This window comes from Syngnathoides biaculeatus, chromosome 20 (assembly GCF_019802595.1).
Source record: "Syngnathoides biaculeatus isolate LvHL_M chromosome 20, ASM1980259v1, whole genome shotgun sequence".
NCBI lineage: Eukaryota > Metazoa > Chordata > Actinopteri > Syngnathiformes > Syngnathidae > Syngnathoides > Syngnathoides biaculeatus.
This window is the reverse complement of record NC_084659.1, coordinates 11,179,579-11,192,694: the sequence shown is the minus strand read 5'-3', so window position 1 is coordinate 11,192,694 and position 13,116 is coordinate 11,179,579. Positions and strand designations below refer to the sequence as shown.

Genomic DNA, 13,116 nt, shown 5'->3' with positions numbered 1-13,116 from the left:
CTCATGGTTCCCTTTCTTCTACATAGAGGGAGCTAACATACTTTATAACCTAACCCTAACCCTAACCTCCACAGCCTAACCCTAATCCCCCCGATCGCTCATATGCACAGGTGGTGAGCCAGGAACTTCACCTAACCTAACCTTAAAACAAAATTTGATAAAAAGATAGACACATATATGTACGTTCGCTGTGTTTGTCTTTCTGAGACATCCATAGCGAACACGAATGCTCGGCGACAATGGCACATGTTAAAGCACGGGTGGGGATGTTTCAGACTGGCTGGAAGTTTACAAAATATACACGCAACTGTGTAGAAGAAGGGGAACTATGAGATCGGGTGATTTCCCAGTAAGCATCTGCTGCGTACCCAGAGTTCCCATGTTAGTAACGCATGCGTATTCATCACAAGGAGACTTTTCAGCACTGGGAGCGCTCAAGGCCGTCACACCGGCAGAGAAGCTCGAGTCAGGTTGGCCGGACGAAATTCGGCGGAATCTCTAAGGTTGAATGCCATTGGTTTTGTTTTCAATCGGAACACCCGAGTACCGATACCAGGTATCGTCGTCCTCGATTCGAGATATCGGACTGCTCGCGACTGCTGCCGACGTCCGCCGAGGCGAAAGAATTTAACGGGGAGTCCTCCTCGCCAGTAGACGGCGTTATACTGCCGCGGATTATCAACTCAATCAATGAAATTGTCTTGGTAAAAAGAGCGTTCAACTTTAGACGTCTCACTGTAACGGCCACTTTTTAAACCTGACGTGCTTCTTTCGCAAATACCTGAGTGGGGTGGGGGGGTGGGGAAAAAATGTCCGTGGTCTGTTTTTATTTCCTTAAAAACTCAAGCAGCTAACATGTTCCTTTATTCCCTTTAATTTACTTTGTTACTCTATATCGACACATAATGCAACGTTTGTTTTTTTTTTCCTCATTGATAAACTGGGATTTCTGTTTGACAATAGTTAACTTGAATGTTTTTTTGTTGTTGTTGTTTGTTTGTTTGTCTTCTTTTCCTGATTGTACTACCTACAGTAATGAATGAACCGTACCTCAAAAGTTATCAGCTGACAAAGGACTAATCACTTCACTACCTCCAGTTTTGGTCATGCCGGTTTACTCTCAGTATGAGCAACGCTGATTTCTACGAATAATCTGCGGTGTATCAAAAACCGCAGAAGGTCGTCGTTTGAAAGTGCATTTCTCACCCTCAAGTGGCTTTCAGATTTGAATATTGTGTGTCGTACTCGTGGCTATGTTTTCTCCTTTTTTAATGAGTTGGTATACTTGATTAGGTGTCATGTGTACGCAAATGTGACCCCCCCCCCCGCCCCCACTCTCTTTTTCTTGTTCTATGGTTAAACCAGATGTATATGGGATTGCTTTTTATTTTGGGAGATATTATTGTACCTTTTTTTTTTTTTTTTTTTTTTTTAAAACCCAAGCCCCGAGGTAGAGGCTCAGAGGAGCCACATTGATTCTTTCAACGTGCTTCGTGCACAGCAGTCGAAAGCGTGCCGCGCTCTACTCAAAAGAGCTCGCGCACCTACGTCATAAAATCACTTTACGTCGCCATATTGCCGGTCAAGCTAAGCGTTGCTCAATGCTATGTCGGTTGGAGATGACACGGAAATATGTCGTGTAGCGCGACGCCCAGAGTCTTGTCCGATACCGTCAGACATTTAGAAGGTGAAAATAAACGACGGTACGTGGAAAAATTGGATAAACTCAGCATAGAGGACCCGTATTTAATGCCGAAATTGAGGTTTTCTCCGATAAGAAATTGGACTGTAAATTCGCTCCCGCTTGTCTTTGTCAACTGGTTATATACATGGATCTGGCGAGTAAGTCGTCACGATTTACACGGAAAAGTTTGAAAGCGTAGAAAAGTCTGGAAGCATACAAATACTTTGTTGCTGGATCTGTAGTCATCAGGAATAAGTCCTACATTGTGACGGTTTTGATGGCTCGTGAACGCGGAAGTGTGTTCGGCCACACGTTAACCTTTGCCGGAATTCATCGATCTTTTCCGCAAGTATTCAATCCAAATACCAATATTTAAATAAATGACCCCTGGTTTTCCACAAACACGCAGTCATTAACTATGATTGGGGAAAAAAAAAATAAAGAAAGATGGAGTCGTCTGCACGGAATGTACATGGAAGCGAATGCGGCCACACTTAACCTCCATAAACCTCAGCTCTGTTTGACTGGCAATATGGCGCCGTGAAAATGGTGTGTCAGCGCATAAAGCGCACTTTCTTCACCCCAGGAGCTGTTAATCGCGTTCCTCCCGTGACCCAAATCGGAAACGAGGCAGTAGTTTGATTCCGAAAATCACTGTAACAATTGGGACTATTTTTAAAGATAGGAAAAAGAACTGCTTGAACATCGGATTCAGTGATTCTGTCACGTACACTAGAGGGAGCCAAGGTGCCACACGGTTTTTAATCTTACATACGTAATTGTCACTGAAGTTGTTGCATAGCGTTTTACAATTTTCAACGCAGATTGATTTTAAAACGTATATCTTTAAACCTTATAATATCTTTTCTTAAAGCTCCTGATATTACAAAGAAAAAAAATCCCATCAGAGGAAAATAAAAACTATATATAGCACGAGAAAAAAGTATTCTTATTCTGTTCTTGTTATATTTTCATATTTTCCCATATTATTTGGACTTCTCTAAAATGCTTTTTTTCCTCGAAAAAAAAATACCAATAACATTTCTTCTTGTGATATTACAAAAAAGTGTTTCCTGAAAATAAATGTGGCTTTATTTTGTCGCGACATTACACATTTTGTTTTTCCTGAAAAACAAATTACAATACTCATTTAATATTAAGAAAATAAAATGTAATTCCTTGTAATGATAACTTTTCTTTTCTTTGAAATGAGCTTATTCCTGTAATTTGACTTTTTTTTTTTTTTTGACATCTCTGCGTTTCAGCCTGAACGGAAACGAGAATAAAATCGTGTTTCTCCCCCAAAACACACAAGTATTTGCAGCGCACGCTACAACGAAGGCTGCCCGGCGAGCTGATTGATTGTTGAAGCCACTGTGGGTAAACTTTCAGCTCTGGGAGTCTTTAAAAAAAAAAAAAAAAAAAAAAGTTACTCGTCATTACCTTCATATTCTCGTACAATCAGATAATACACATTACTACCTCTCAAAATGCCGTTGCTTTTTTTTTTTTTTTTTTTTTACCTCAATATCAAACCTAAATACTGTTTTGACATCCAGAGAACATTGGGTGGACATCTTGAAATTTTATTTTAATTTTTTTGTTGCCGGGATTCATTTTATGACTGTTTTTTCTATTCACCTCAACTGAACTTGTAAGTTTTATTGTGTAGTAGAAGCCGGGAGGCGCGTGGTTGGATTTTTTTCCTGAGCTCTCACCATTGTGGTTATATATATATATATATTTTTTTTCTCTTCAAAGTCATCTAACGTCTAAAGTATCTAACTTTTATTTTGTTTTTTGTTTTCCTATCCACTTCCTGTCTTGGATTACACAACTTTTACTCGCTCGCTAAAACGTCTTTATAGATATTCACTGCGTTTTATTCAGCACAATAAATAAGAATAATGAAAAAAAAATAATAAAAAAGTTTGGCATCCAGAACGTGTGTGAGTTTTATGTGCTATTGTAAATACAATTTTGGGTCACCATTGGTGATGCATTAAATTCCCGTGTATTATTACAATGTGTTATTATTATTACTATTATGCAGATCAGATATTAATTCAATACAAATTGGAGTCTTTTGCAAAATGTATTAACTAAACTGTACTTATGTAGTGATTATTTTGCTCACCGCTAGAGGGAGCACACGTGCCACTAGTTGCACAAGTACGCGCACTGAATCACTGTTATGTATCACAAAATACTAAAAAATTGATGACAAATATGACTCATCACTCTTATTTGAAACCAAGAATCGAAATCAAAGCGTCTTTTTTTGTAAGCGACTAAAGAAAAGGAAACACTTATTCCAACTTGTGTTCAATTGCTCATTCATGATTCCATTTTTTTTTTTTTTTTAAACACCGCCATATTGAGATTTGAAATGTGTTTTTCATACAGCAAAGCTGCGGACGTACTGTTGTGGTTTCCTTCATATGCACGACCACAAGAGCAGCAAAGTGCCCGTCGATCACGCTCGTTAATGTGGAGTCTACTTCTCTCCCAAGGAAACGACCGCAAAGGCCCCTTTGGGGAATACAAACCGACCGCGATTATTTTTATGAAAGTCCGCTGATTTTTATTTTTATTTTTTTAATGAACAATTTTCAGTTGTGGTGGATGATAAGTGGTTAATTGTGGTGGGGAAAAAAATCCCAGGCCTGGCTCGGGATACTAACTGTTAGCATTTACCATGTTAGCAATGTTAGCATTCTACTTACAGTATTACATACGGCTTTGATATATATTCATGTTTTGATAATGTTTTTGGTGGCACGGTGGAACAGCTGGTAAACCGTTGGCTTCACAGTTCAGAGGACCCGGGTTCAATCCCGGCCCCGCCTGTGTGCAGGTTGCATGTTCTACCCCGTGCCTGCGTGGGTTTCCTCTAGGCACTCCAGTTTCCTCCCACATCCCAAAAACATGCAACATTAATCGGACACTAAATTGCACGTAGGTGTGATTGTGAGTGCGGCTGTTTGTCTCCATGTGTCCTGCGATTGGCTGGCGACCAGTTCAGGGTGTGCCCCGCCTCCTGCCCTCTGACAGCTGGGATAGGCTCCGGCACTCCCCGTGACTCTTGTGAGGATAAGCGGCAAAGAAAATGGATGGATGGATGTTTTCAGTTTTGAAGGACAATTAGTACTTAATTGTGGTGGAAAATAAATTCCCAGGCCTCGCTCAGGACACAAAGTCTATTTACCATGTTAAGATTTTTTGTTTGAGTAATTTTAGCATGTTAGCACTCTACATACAGTATTACATTTGGCTTTTATATATTCATGTTTTTACGAAACTCCAGACATAAGAAGGGGTGGAAATCAAATTTCGTTTGCACAAATAACGACATCGTGCGCACAAAACAGTTATTTGATACGTACAAAGTCGTTTTTTGTGCTCACGAAATAGTAATAATGTGCACAAAGTGACAGGGGCTTCATACTGGACAGGAGGGTAAGCAAATTGAACGCACCCTCTTTTTGAAAGTGAAGGTCAGTATAGGCTGAAGCGCAAAAACTACAAAATTGGATGACAAATGATCCGAAAATAAGTTTACATTGAAGCGTGTTGTGCAGTTTCGGTTGCGTTGTTCGTCCGTAAAAGTGCGCAAAAGATTTGGTTACCCCTCAGGTCCAGTAAGGCGCCACGGTTATACAAATTATTTCTTTGCGCGCACGTTCTAGTAGTTTGTGTGCCAATTTAGCAGGTCGTGCCAACGAACTAGTATTTCGTATATATAGCATGTCTGGGATGTCATATGGTTTTTGAACATGTTTTCAATTAGGTTATCGCTGCATTGTAGACATCGGCATGGTAGCTTTTAGCATGTTCGCATTATTTTTTTTCTAGCTCCGCCTTTTTAAAATAAGGCAGGTGGTGAACAAAGGTGCGATTGAATCCCTTCCCAACAACTTCAAACGCGTGATTACTTTTGTACAAAGTCTCAAAGCCGTGATGGAGTGACTCAACCCTGAGTCACGTCCACTTAGTTCGTTTGCCTCACGTGAGTCAGCGCACCATCACTTCCGCCGGAGTCAAGTCATCAAAGAACATTGCCAGCGGCTTTCATTCTTTCAAAGACTTGGCGCTAGTCTTGTTTTTCTTCCATTCATCCCATCTTCTGCGCCTCTTTGTTTCCTGTTCAGGGTCGCGGGGAGCACAAAGTCCCAGAGTGGAAACTGAACTCAACCGTACCAGTCAGAAAGTCAAATGTGACTCTTTCACTCGTGACAAACTCATTTAAAAAAATAACCCTAGATGATTTTGTTATTGTTATTGTACATGACATGTGTATGGAAGCGTCACACAAAAAAAAAATCCCGTTTTTCGGGCTATTTTTTTTTTCCATTTTTGGACTATTTGTTCTGTTTTTCGAACAATTTTTTTCAGTTTTTTGGGCTATTTTTTGGACTATTACCCCCCCCCCCAGAGTTATCAGGACACATCGAACTCACGCGAGAACCTGTGAAAAACAAGTGACTCTTGGGAGACTCCGTAATAAGGAAAATGACCATCTTATTTAGTTTGATCACATTTTATTTTGATATGGGATTAAGACACTGGGAGATACGCTCGTCTCTGAGTCACATCGATGGTATCGTTAACTCAGGAAAAAAAAAATAGCTCAAAAAAGAGAGAGGGAAAAAAATAGCCAAAAAACAGAAAAATATAGCCCCAAAAACAGGGGGGAAAATATTAGTCCGAAAACATAAAAAATAGCCCGAAAAACAGGATTTTTTTTTTTTTTGGGTGTGACAGCAATGCGCTTCCGTACACGTGTAACGCGAAGCTAGTTTAGTGTGAATTTTACTGTCTTATCTTTAAAATTATTTTAAAAAGTTTTTTTCCTGTATTTTTTTAACACTTTATACTTTTTTAAATCACCTTTTAACGTTTTCATATTGACTACTTATTTTTGGTGGAAAAAATGTGGCTCCAGGATTAGGGACGGGAATCGACACCTCCCTCTAGTGGTTCCTACGGCGCATTACAAGAGAATTTCACAGCACGTGCTCTATTTTAGTGTGAAAGGGTTCCACTTTCTGCGTGCGTTTAAATCCAAATTACAATGTTTAGTCGTGAATTTTGCTGTTAAGTGCTCACTTGGATTAATGAATGAGGAAGAGTGGTGATAAAAACAAGCTTCCGTGTCAAAGGTGGCTGGTTGATATTTTAGTGCGAAGGGTTACAGCTTCCGGTAGACTTTGGACCCAGGAAGTGGTACTTGACTGCTTCTCTTGGCATCTTGAAAATAATACCTAAAAATATACAATTTGTCACAATGTCTGCGAGGAACCCGGGGACCCGGCTGGGTAAGTTCGAGCCAATTAAACCTCACTAATACCGAACACGCTCCGAAAAATGTCCGATCGTCCCTCATTGGACACTTTTTTTTTCTTTTTATTTGTCAGGGTCGCCTTCTTTCCTCTCGTTTGTTTAATAAGTTGCAATTTGGAGGTGAACAACCTGCAAAACGAAGGGATGGAGCTTTGCGGCACAAATGCAACTGACTTTTTTTCTTGCTTGTTGTGAAGAAATGCTTGATGCCATCTCGTGGCCATGTAATTACAAACTCATGACCACTCGGTGTGGCTTAAACGCATTTTCTTTCAAGATTTCTTTATGTTTGTGAGAAACTCCATTCCAAAATCACTAGACTACAAAAAAAAAAGATCATTTGCACGCCTCTCCCTGTAACAAACAACCACGTTTTTTTGGTGAATTACAGCTTAAGATGCAATTAAACGCACGCCCTCCACTTCTTGTCAGCACGCGCTTTCTTAAGATGAATGACAACAAGAAAGAAATTCCACAAAATACTTGCACAAAACGACATATTTGTACTTTGACACTGAACGAAATGGTGGCTGGATATAATGAAGTTCGCTGACGCCATCTAGTGGCAGTTTTTGTAGCTCAACCTTGCCAACTTTTTTTTTTTTTGCTCATGACGTAAATCCATTCATCCATTTTCTGTGCCACTTATCCTCACGAGGGTCGCGTGGAGTGCCAAAGCCTATCGCAGCTGTCAACGGGAAGGAGGCAGGGTATACCCTGAACCTGTTGCCAGCCAATCGCAGGGCACGTCGAGACAAACACCTCCACTCACAATCACACCTAGGGGCAATTTAGAGCGTCCAATAAATGTTGCATGTTTTTGGGATGTGGGAGGAAACCGGAGTGCCCGGAGAAAACCCCACACAGGCACGGGCAGAACATCCAAACTCCACCACAGGCGGGACCGGGATTGAACCCGGGTCCTCAGAACTGTGAGGCCAACGCACATAAAAATAAATAAATAAATCATGCGATGCTGATCGGATATAAACAATTTCATGAACGCAGGGCCGGAGGTGACCCAAAATTATGTTTCCAAATTATATTAATCAGGAAAAATGTCAGTCAACATGCTCCCTTCCGTCATTTTCCATCAGATCTGGAGTGGATCTCCAAGGTGAGAGTGAACACACAAGCTGTGCTGAGGAGAGCGCAGTGCATCCAAGGACTGAAGATCCCCAAGAAACAGTGGCAGGTAATACAACGTTTGCGTGAAATATTCCAAAACGGTTATAAGTGGTTAGCCCCTCTTCTCCAACCCCCCCAGGCCGCCTGGCTGCTGAAGGCCGTCACCTGCATCGACCTGACTACTCTGGCTGGGGACGACACGCCGTGCAACGTTCACCGGCTGTGCATGAAAGCCACGCAGCCCGTCCAGTACGAGCTCCTCAAGAAGATGGATATGCACGACAAAGGTCTGCCGGGTTCTACCAAAAATTTTGCTTTAGAAGTACCACCGTGTATTATTATCATTATTATTATTATTTTTTTTGTGTCGAGGCGACCCCTTATCTAAGGTCAAGATCGAGCAGTTTGATTTACAACCTGCAAGGGGGAGACACAGACCAGTTGAAGTCATTCGGTCTCTTCCCCGTCTGTGCTTTTGTGTCTGAAGGCGTGACGACTGCCGCGGTGTGCGTGTACCCGTCGCGCGTGGCCGACGCCGTCAGATCACTCGGCGGCGCCAAATCCAAACTTCCCGTCGCGTCGGGTAAGTCGCCTTAAAAGTGCAAAAAAAAAAAATAATTGTAAAACTAACAACTAATTACTATACAAGAATATTTAAAATTGCATCCTATCTTTTGGCATTATTATGAAATGTAAATTTGTCCTGGTCGATCCACGTTTCAAATGTGATCATTGTTATCATAATCATTTAAATCATTGTGATGTTTAAATTGATTTAATTCGATTTATTATAAAAAAAAAACAGGGTTATCTTCAAATAATTGACCTTCTTTCAAAATATGTGGCCATGTTTATCCACGCATCCATTTTCTTTGCCACTTATCCTCACGAGGAGTCCTGGAGCCTATCCCAGCTGTCAACGGGCAGGGGACGGGGTACATCGCGCTTAGAGACAAACAGCCGCACTCACAATCACACCTACGGGCAATTTAGAGTGTCCAATAAATGCTATGTATGTTTTTGGGGATGTGGGAGGAAACTGGAGTGCCCAGAGAAAACCCACACAAGCACGGGGAGAACATGCAAACTCCACACAGGTGGGGTAAGGATCGAACCTGGGTCCTCAGAACTGTGAGGCCAACGCTTTACTAGCTGAACTACCGTGCCGCCTTTGGATTTAATTTATTTAATTTAATTTATTTAAAAAACAAATATTGGGCTATCTCTCCGAATATTTTACTTTCAAAACACGTGGCCATGTTTAATTTAATTAAAAAAAAAAAGTGGAAGGGCCCACGACTTTACACTTTAAAATCAAAATTAATGTGTATATTTTTAAAATGTAGATTTGAATTTATTGGTCGATCAGGTGGTAACGCGTTGACCTCACAGTTCTGAGGACCCGGTTTGGATCCCGGCCCCGCCTGTGTGGTGTTTGCATGTTCTCCCTGTGTCTGCGTGGGTTTTCCTCCGGGCACTCCGGTTTCCTCGCACATCCCAAAAACATGCAACATTTATTGGACGCTCTAAATTGCCCCGAGGTGTGATTGTGAGTGCAGCTGTTTGTCTCTATGTGCCGCGATTGGCTGGCGACCAGTTCAGGGCGTACCCCGCCTCCTGCCCGTTGACAGCTGGGATAGACTCCGGCACTCCCCGCAACTCTCGTGAGGATAAGCAGCAAAGAAAATGGATGGATTTGAACTTTTCGACAGTATGCGCCTTGTTAGCTGCACCTCAGTATTCAAACGAATGCCCCCCTCTAGTGGCCACAGGTTTCCCTTCAGGTCAGACCCCCCTGGAGAGCCGCCTGGCAGAAGTCGGCGCGGCCGTCGCCGACGGGGCCGCCGAGATCGACGTCGTCATCAACAGGACGCTCGCTCTCACGGGCCAGTGGGAAGGTAAAGAGAGCATCGTAAAGAATAGATTGCGTCCGGCTTATTGCTCACAACCTAAAACGGAGCAACCCGCGCTTGCCACCCGCAGCCATGTATGACGAGATCTGCCGGTTCCGGGAGGCCTGCGGCGACGCCCACTTGAAGACCATCCTGGCCGTGGGCGAGCTGGGCACCTTCGCCAACGTCTACAAGGCCAGTTTGGTGGCCATGATGGCCGGTGGGTGGCCGCACAAACGATCCGACGTAAAGAGCTGATTACGGAACCGAATTGTCGGGTTGGCGGGGAGGGGGGGGGGGGGTTAGAGATCATTATTAAAATGCATCGCTTTTGTCGCCACTCTCACTTCTTAATCTCCTCTTGTTCCTATGAATTGCGGATGAGATTCCTGAAATTGAATGATAATTTCACCTATTAATCTCTGACGCGGGCTATTTTCCTCCGCCGGTACACCCCCCCCCCCTCTCGCCCACCTCCCTCTTCCCGCACAAATGAATGGCGCTTCATTACCGCCACCCGTATTTAATAACCGTTATCCATTATCTGGTAATTAAGACACCCCGTAACGAATCTTAAGGATTATGCCACTTTGAGGGAACGCGAGGGGGGAATGCTAAAAAAAAAAAAAAAAAAAGACCTGACTAGAAAAATACATAACGCAGGTCTTTAATGAACTGGAAAATGTTCATCTTGTTCTGTTCGGTAATGAACAGTCATTACGCACACCGGGGAGACAGAAGGGCTGATTATCACTCTTTAGTTTGTGGATCATCTATTAAAAGAGCGTCGTTTCATCTTCTATTTTTACCGGGGACGGCTGATAATTGGCTGTGAGGGAAGGGAAGGAAAAATGAAGGATTTTATTGATGGGGGGGGGGGGGTACAGCTGCCCAATGTCAGACATCGGCGGCAACATCTGTTCTTGTCGGACCGCGGCGCCGAGAGTCCGCTTTGCACTTTCTCGTCGTCTGGTTGGGATTTAAATAGAAAGCGGCCCAACGGGAACGGTACTGAACGATGACGTGATAGAATACATCCAAAAATGCGTGTTTATCGAAAATTAGATGTCATGTTTCAGGACTGCTTTGAGAAGGGCTCGTTAAATCACTCATCTGATTCATCGGTCGGGGTCCAAATGTATTAACTATTTGCACACCAACTCTCGTCAACTTTTGAAACAACCCCTTCAACCCACCAGGTTCCGACTTCATCAAGACGTCCACGGGCAAGGAGTCCGTCAACGCCACCTATCCCGTTGCCGTAGTGATGGCGAGGGCCATCCGCGACTACTTCCTGCGTACGGGCCACAAGGTAAGGCGTCATTACATTGCCACACCGGTCGCTCACGTTTGACGGGCGCGATGGCGCGCGGGCACCAAAAATCACACGCGTAAAATTTGTTACGAGTCGAAAAAATATTGAAAGGTTAAAGTCGCTTATTTTGGTGTATTTGAAATTTTGGTACAGATTTGACCAAAAAAAAAATCATGAAAGTTGATACATATGATTTGCCTTCACGAGCCACATAAAATCGTGCAGTGGGCCGGATCTGCCCCCCAGGCCTTGAGTTTCACACCTATGATATGGATCATCTACTGCTATATTGACAATAGCTAGCGCCGTAAATCACACGAGATTATAACAATACATCACGATGAAATAAAATGATTCGATGATGTGAATATTTAGTTTTGAAATTGAATGTCTATTGGCCTCTTTAAAAATGTCTGCCTCAGTTTTTGCAGTGTCAACGAATTATGATTATGGTATTAGGTAACAACTACATACTCGGGTATAACTAAGTAAGTTATTTTAAGGTCTTGAGAATCCATTCCCAATCACACCCACAACTTTATATCTGCGGGCATGACTGACCACGCCCACAACTTTATATCCGCGGGCATGAGTGACCACACCCGTACATTTTTCAAATGCGAGTGACTGTCACACTGCTGCAGTTATCCCAGTTTTCAGTTATGCACAGGATATAAAATTGGTTGTTGTCCGACCTCGCTCCCATTTATTGCATTCAAAGCTTTTTGGGCCGTGAGTTTCAACGCTGCGTCAGTCTTAATTCTGTGGCCTGGCCCCTTAGGTGGGCTTCAAGCCGGCAGGGGGCATCCGGACGGCCAAGGAGTCTTTGGTGTGGCTCCTCCTGATCAAAGAGGAGCTGGGCAACGACTGGCTCTCGCCTCAACTCTTCCGCTTGGGCGCGAGCAGCCTGTTGGCCGACATCGAGAGACAGGTGGGTGCGCCAAAGACCGAAAACCGGGTCCCTGAAAACCGCCGCAATTGTTGAAACCGTGTCTCGTCGCTCGGGCAGATATATCACCACGTAACGGGACGGTACGCGGCCTACCACGAGCTTCCGATGGCCTGAAGATCTGGAGACGCTACAAATAACCAAATGGACCTCAAGTTCACCACGCAAGCCTCGCAATATTATTTGGAAAATATGAGTTTGTTCCTTTGGTGGAAAATCAACATTCCAAAACTGGCAATAAAATTGTGCACTTGTGAGATGAATGAGATTTGTCTTTCCTCGTAAACGTCCCTGAAACTTGGGAACCACATCCCCGACTTTCTTCCTCAAACTCGCCCGCGTGATTGTTCCGATGCCCGTCAGGCGTCCCGACCTCAACAGACCCCCCCCAACCCCCCACCGGCGATGCGCGCCGAATCCGTTATGGAGGCTTCACCTTCTTAATTTCATTAGCAAGCCAACTGAAGGGTGCGGGGGATTAACCGGGGGTGTTAACGTGAGTTTAAAAGATCTGATTGAGCAGCTCACAAAACTGAGGAATCATTTGAAGACCCCCCCCCCAAAAAAAACTTGATTCTCCCTCGTCTTTCTCTCCGTGTTTTTCCTTTCAATTAAGATATCAGAAGGCTTGACCTTGAAGCAAAGAGAGTGGAAATGAGCGAATTCATTACGGGAGCGTGTTGGGAGAAAAATGTGGGAGAAACTCCAGGGAGAAAGAAGTTCTGCTCCTAAACGAGGAGGGAAAGGGGCTGGGAATGAGGGCGAGAAACTTCCTAACCAAGGAATCAAAAGCAGTTTTTCGATA

At 43.3% G+C, this 13,116-nt stretch overlaps 1 protein-coding gene across 1 annotated transcript; it reads left to right on the top strand.

The window, feature by feature from the left end:
- The first annotated feature begins 6,848 nt into the window (after positions 1-6,848).
- Positions 6,849-12,574, top strand: dera (deoxyribose-phosphate aldolase (putative)). The gene is made up of 9 exons (XM_061806766.1): positions 6,849-7,002; positions 8,125-8,222; positions 8,295-8,442; positions 8,643-8,738; positions 9,919-10,053; positions 10,139-10,267; positions 11,247-11,359; positions 12,144-12,293; positions 12,372-12,574. The coding sequence occupies exons 1-9, from the start codon at positions 6,972-6,974 to the stop codon at positions 12,426-12,428; spliced, it is 957 nt and encodes a 318-aa protein (XP_061662750.1). The 5' UTR covers positions 6,849-6,971; the 3' UTR covers positions 12,429-12,574.
- The last annotated feature ends 542 nt before the right edge of the window (positions 12,575-13,116 follow it).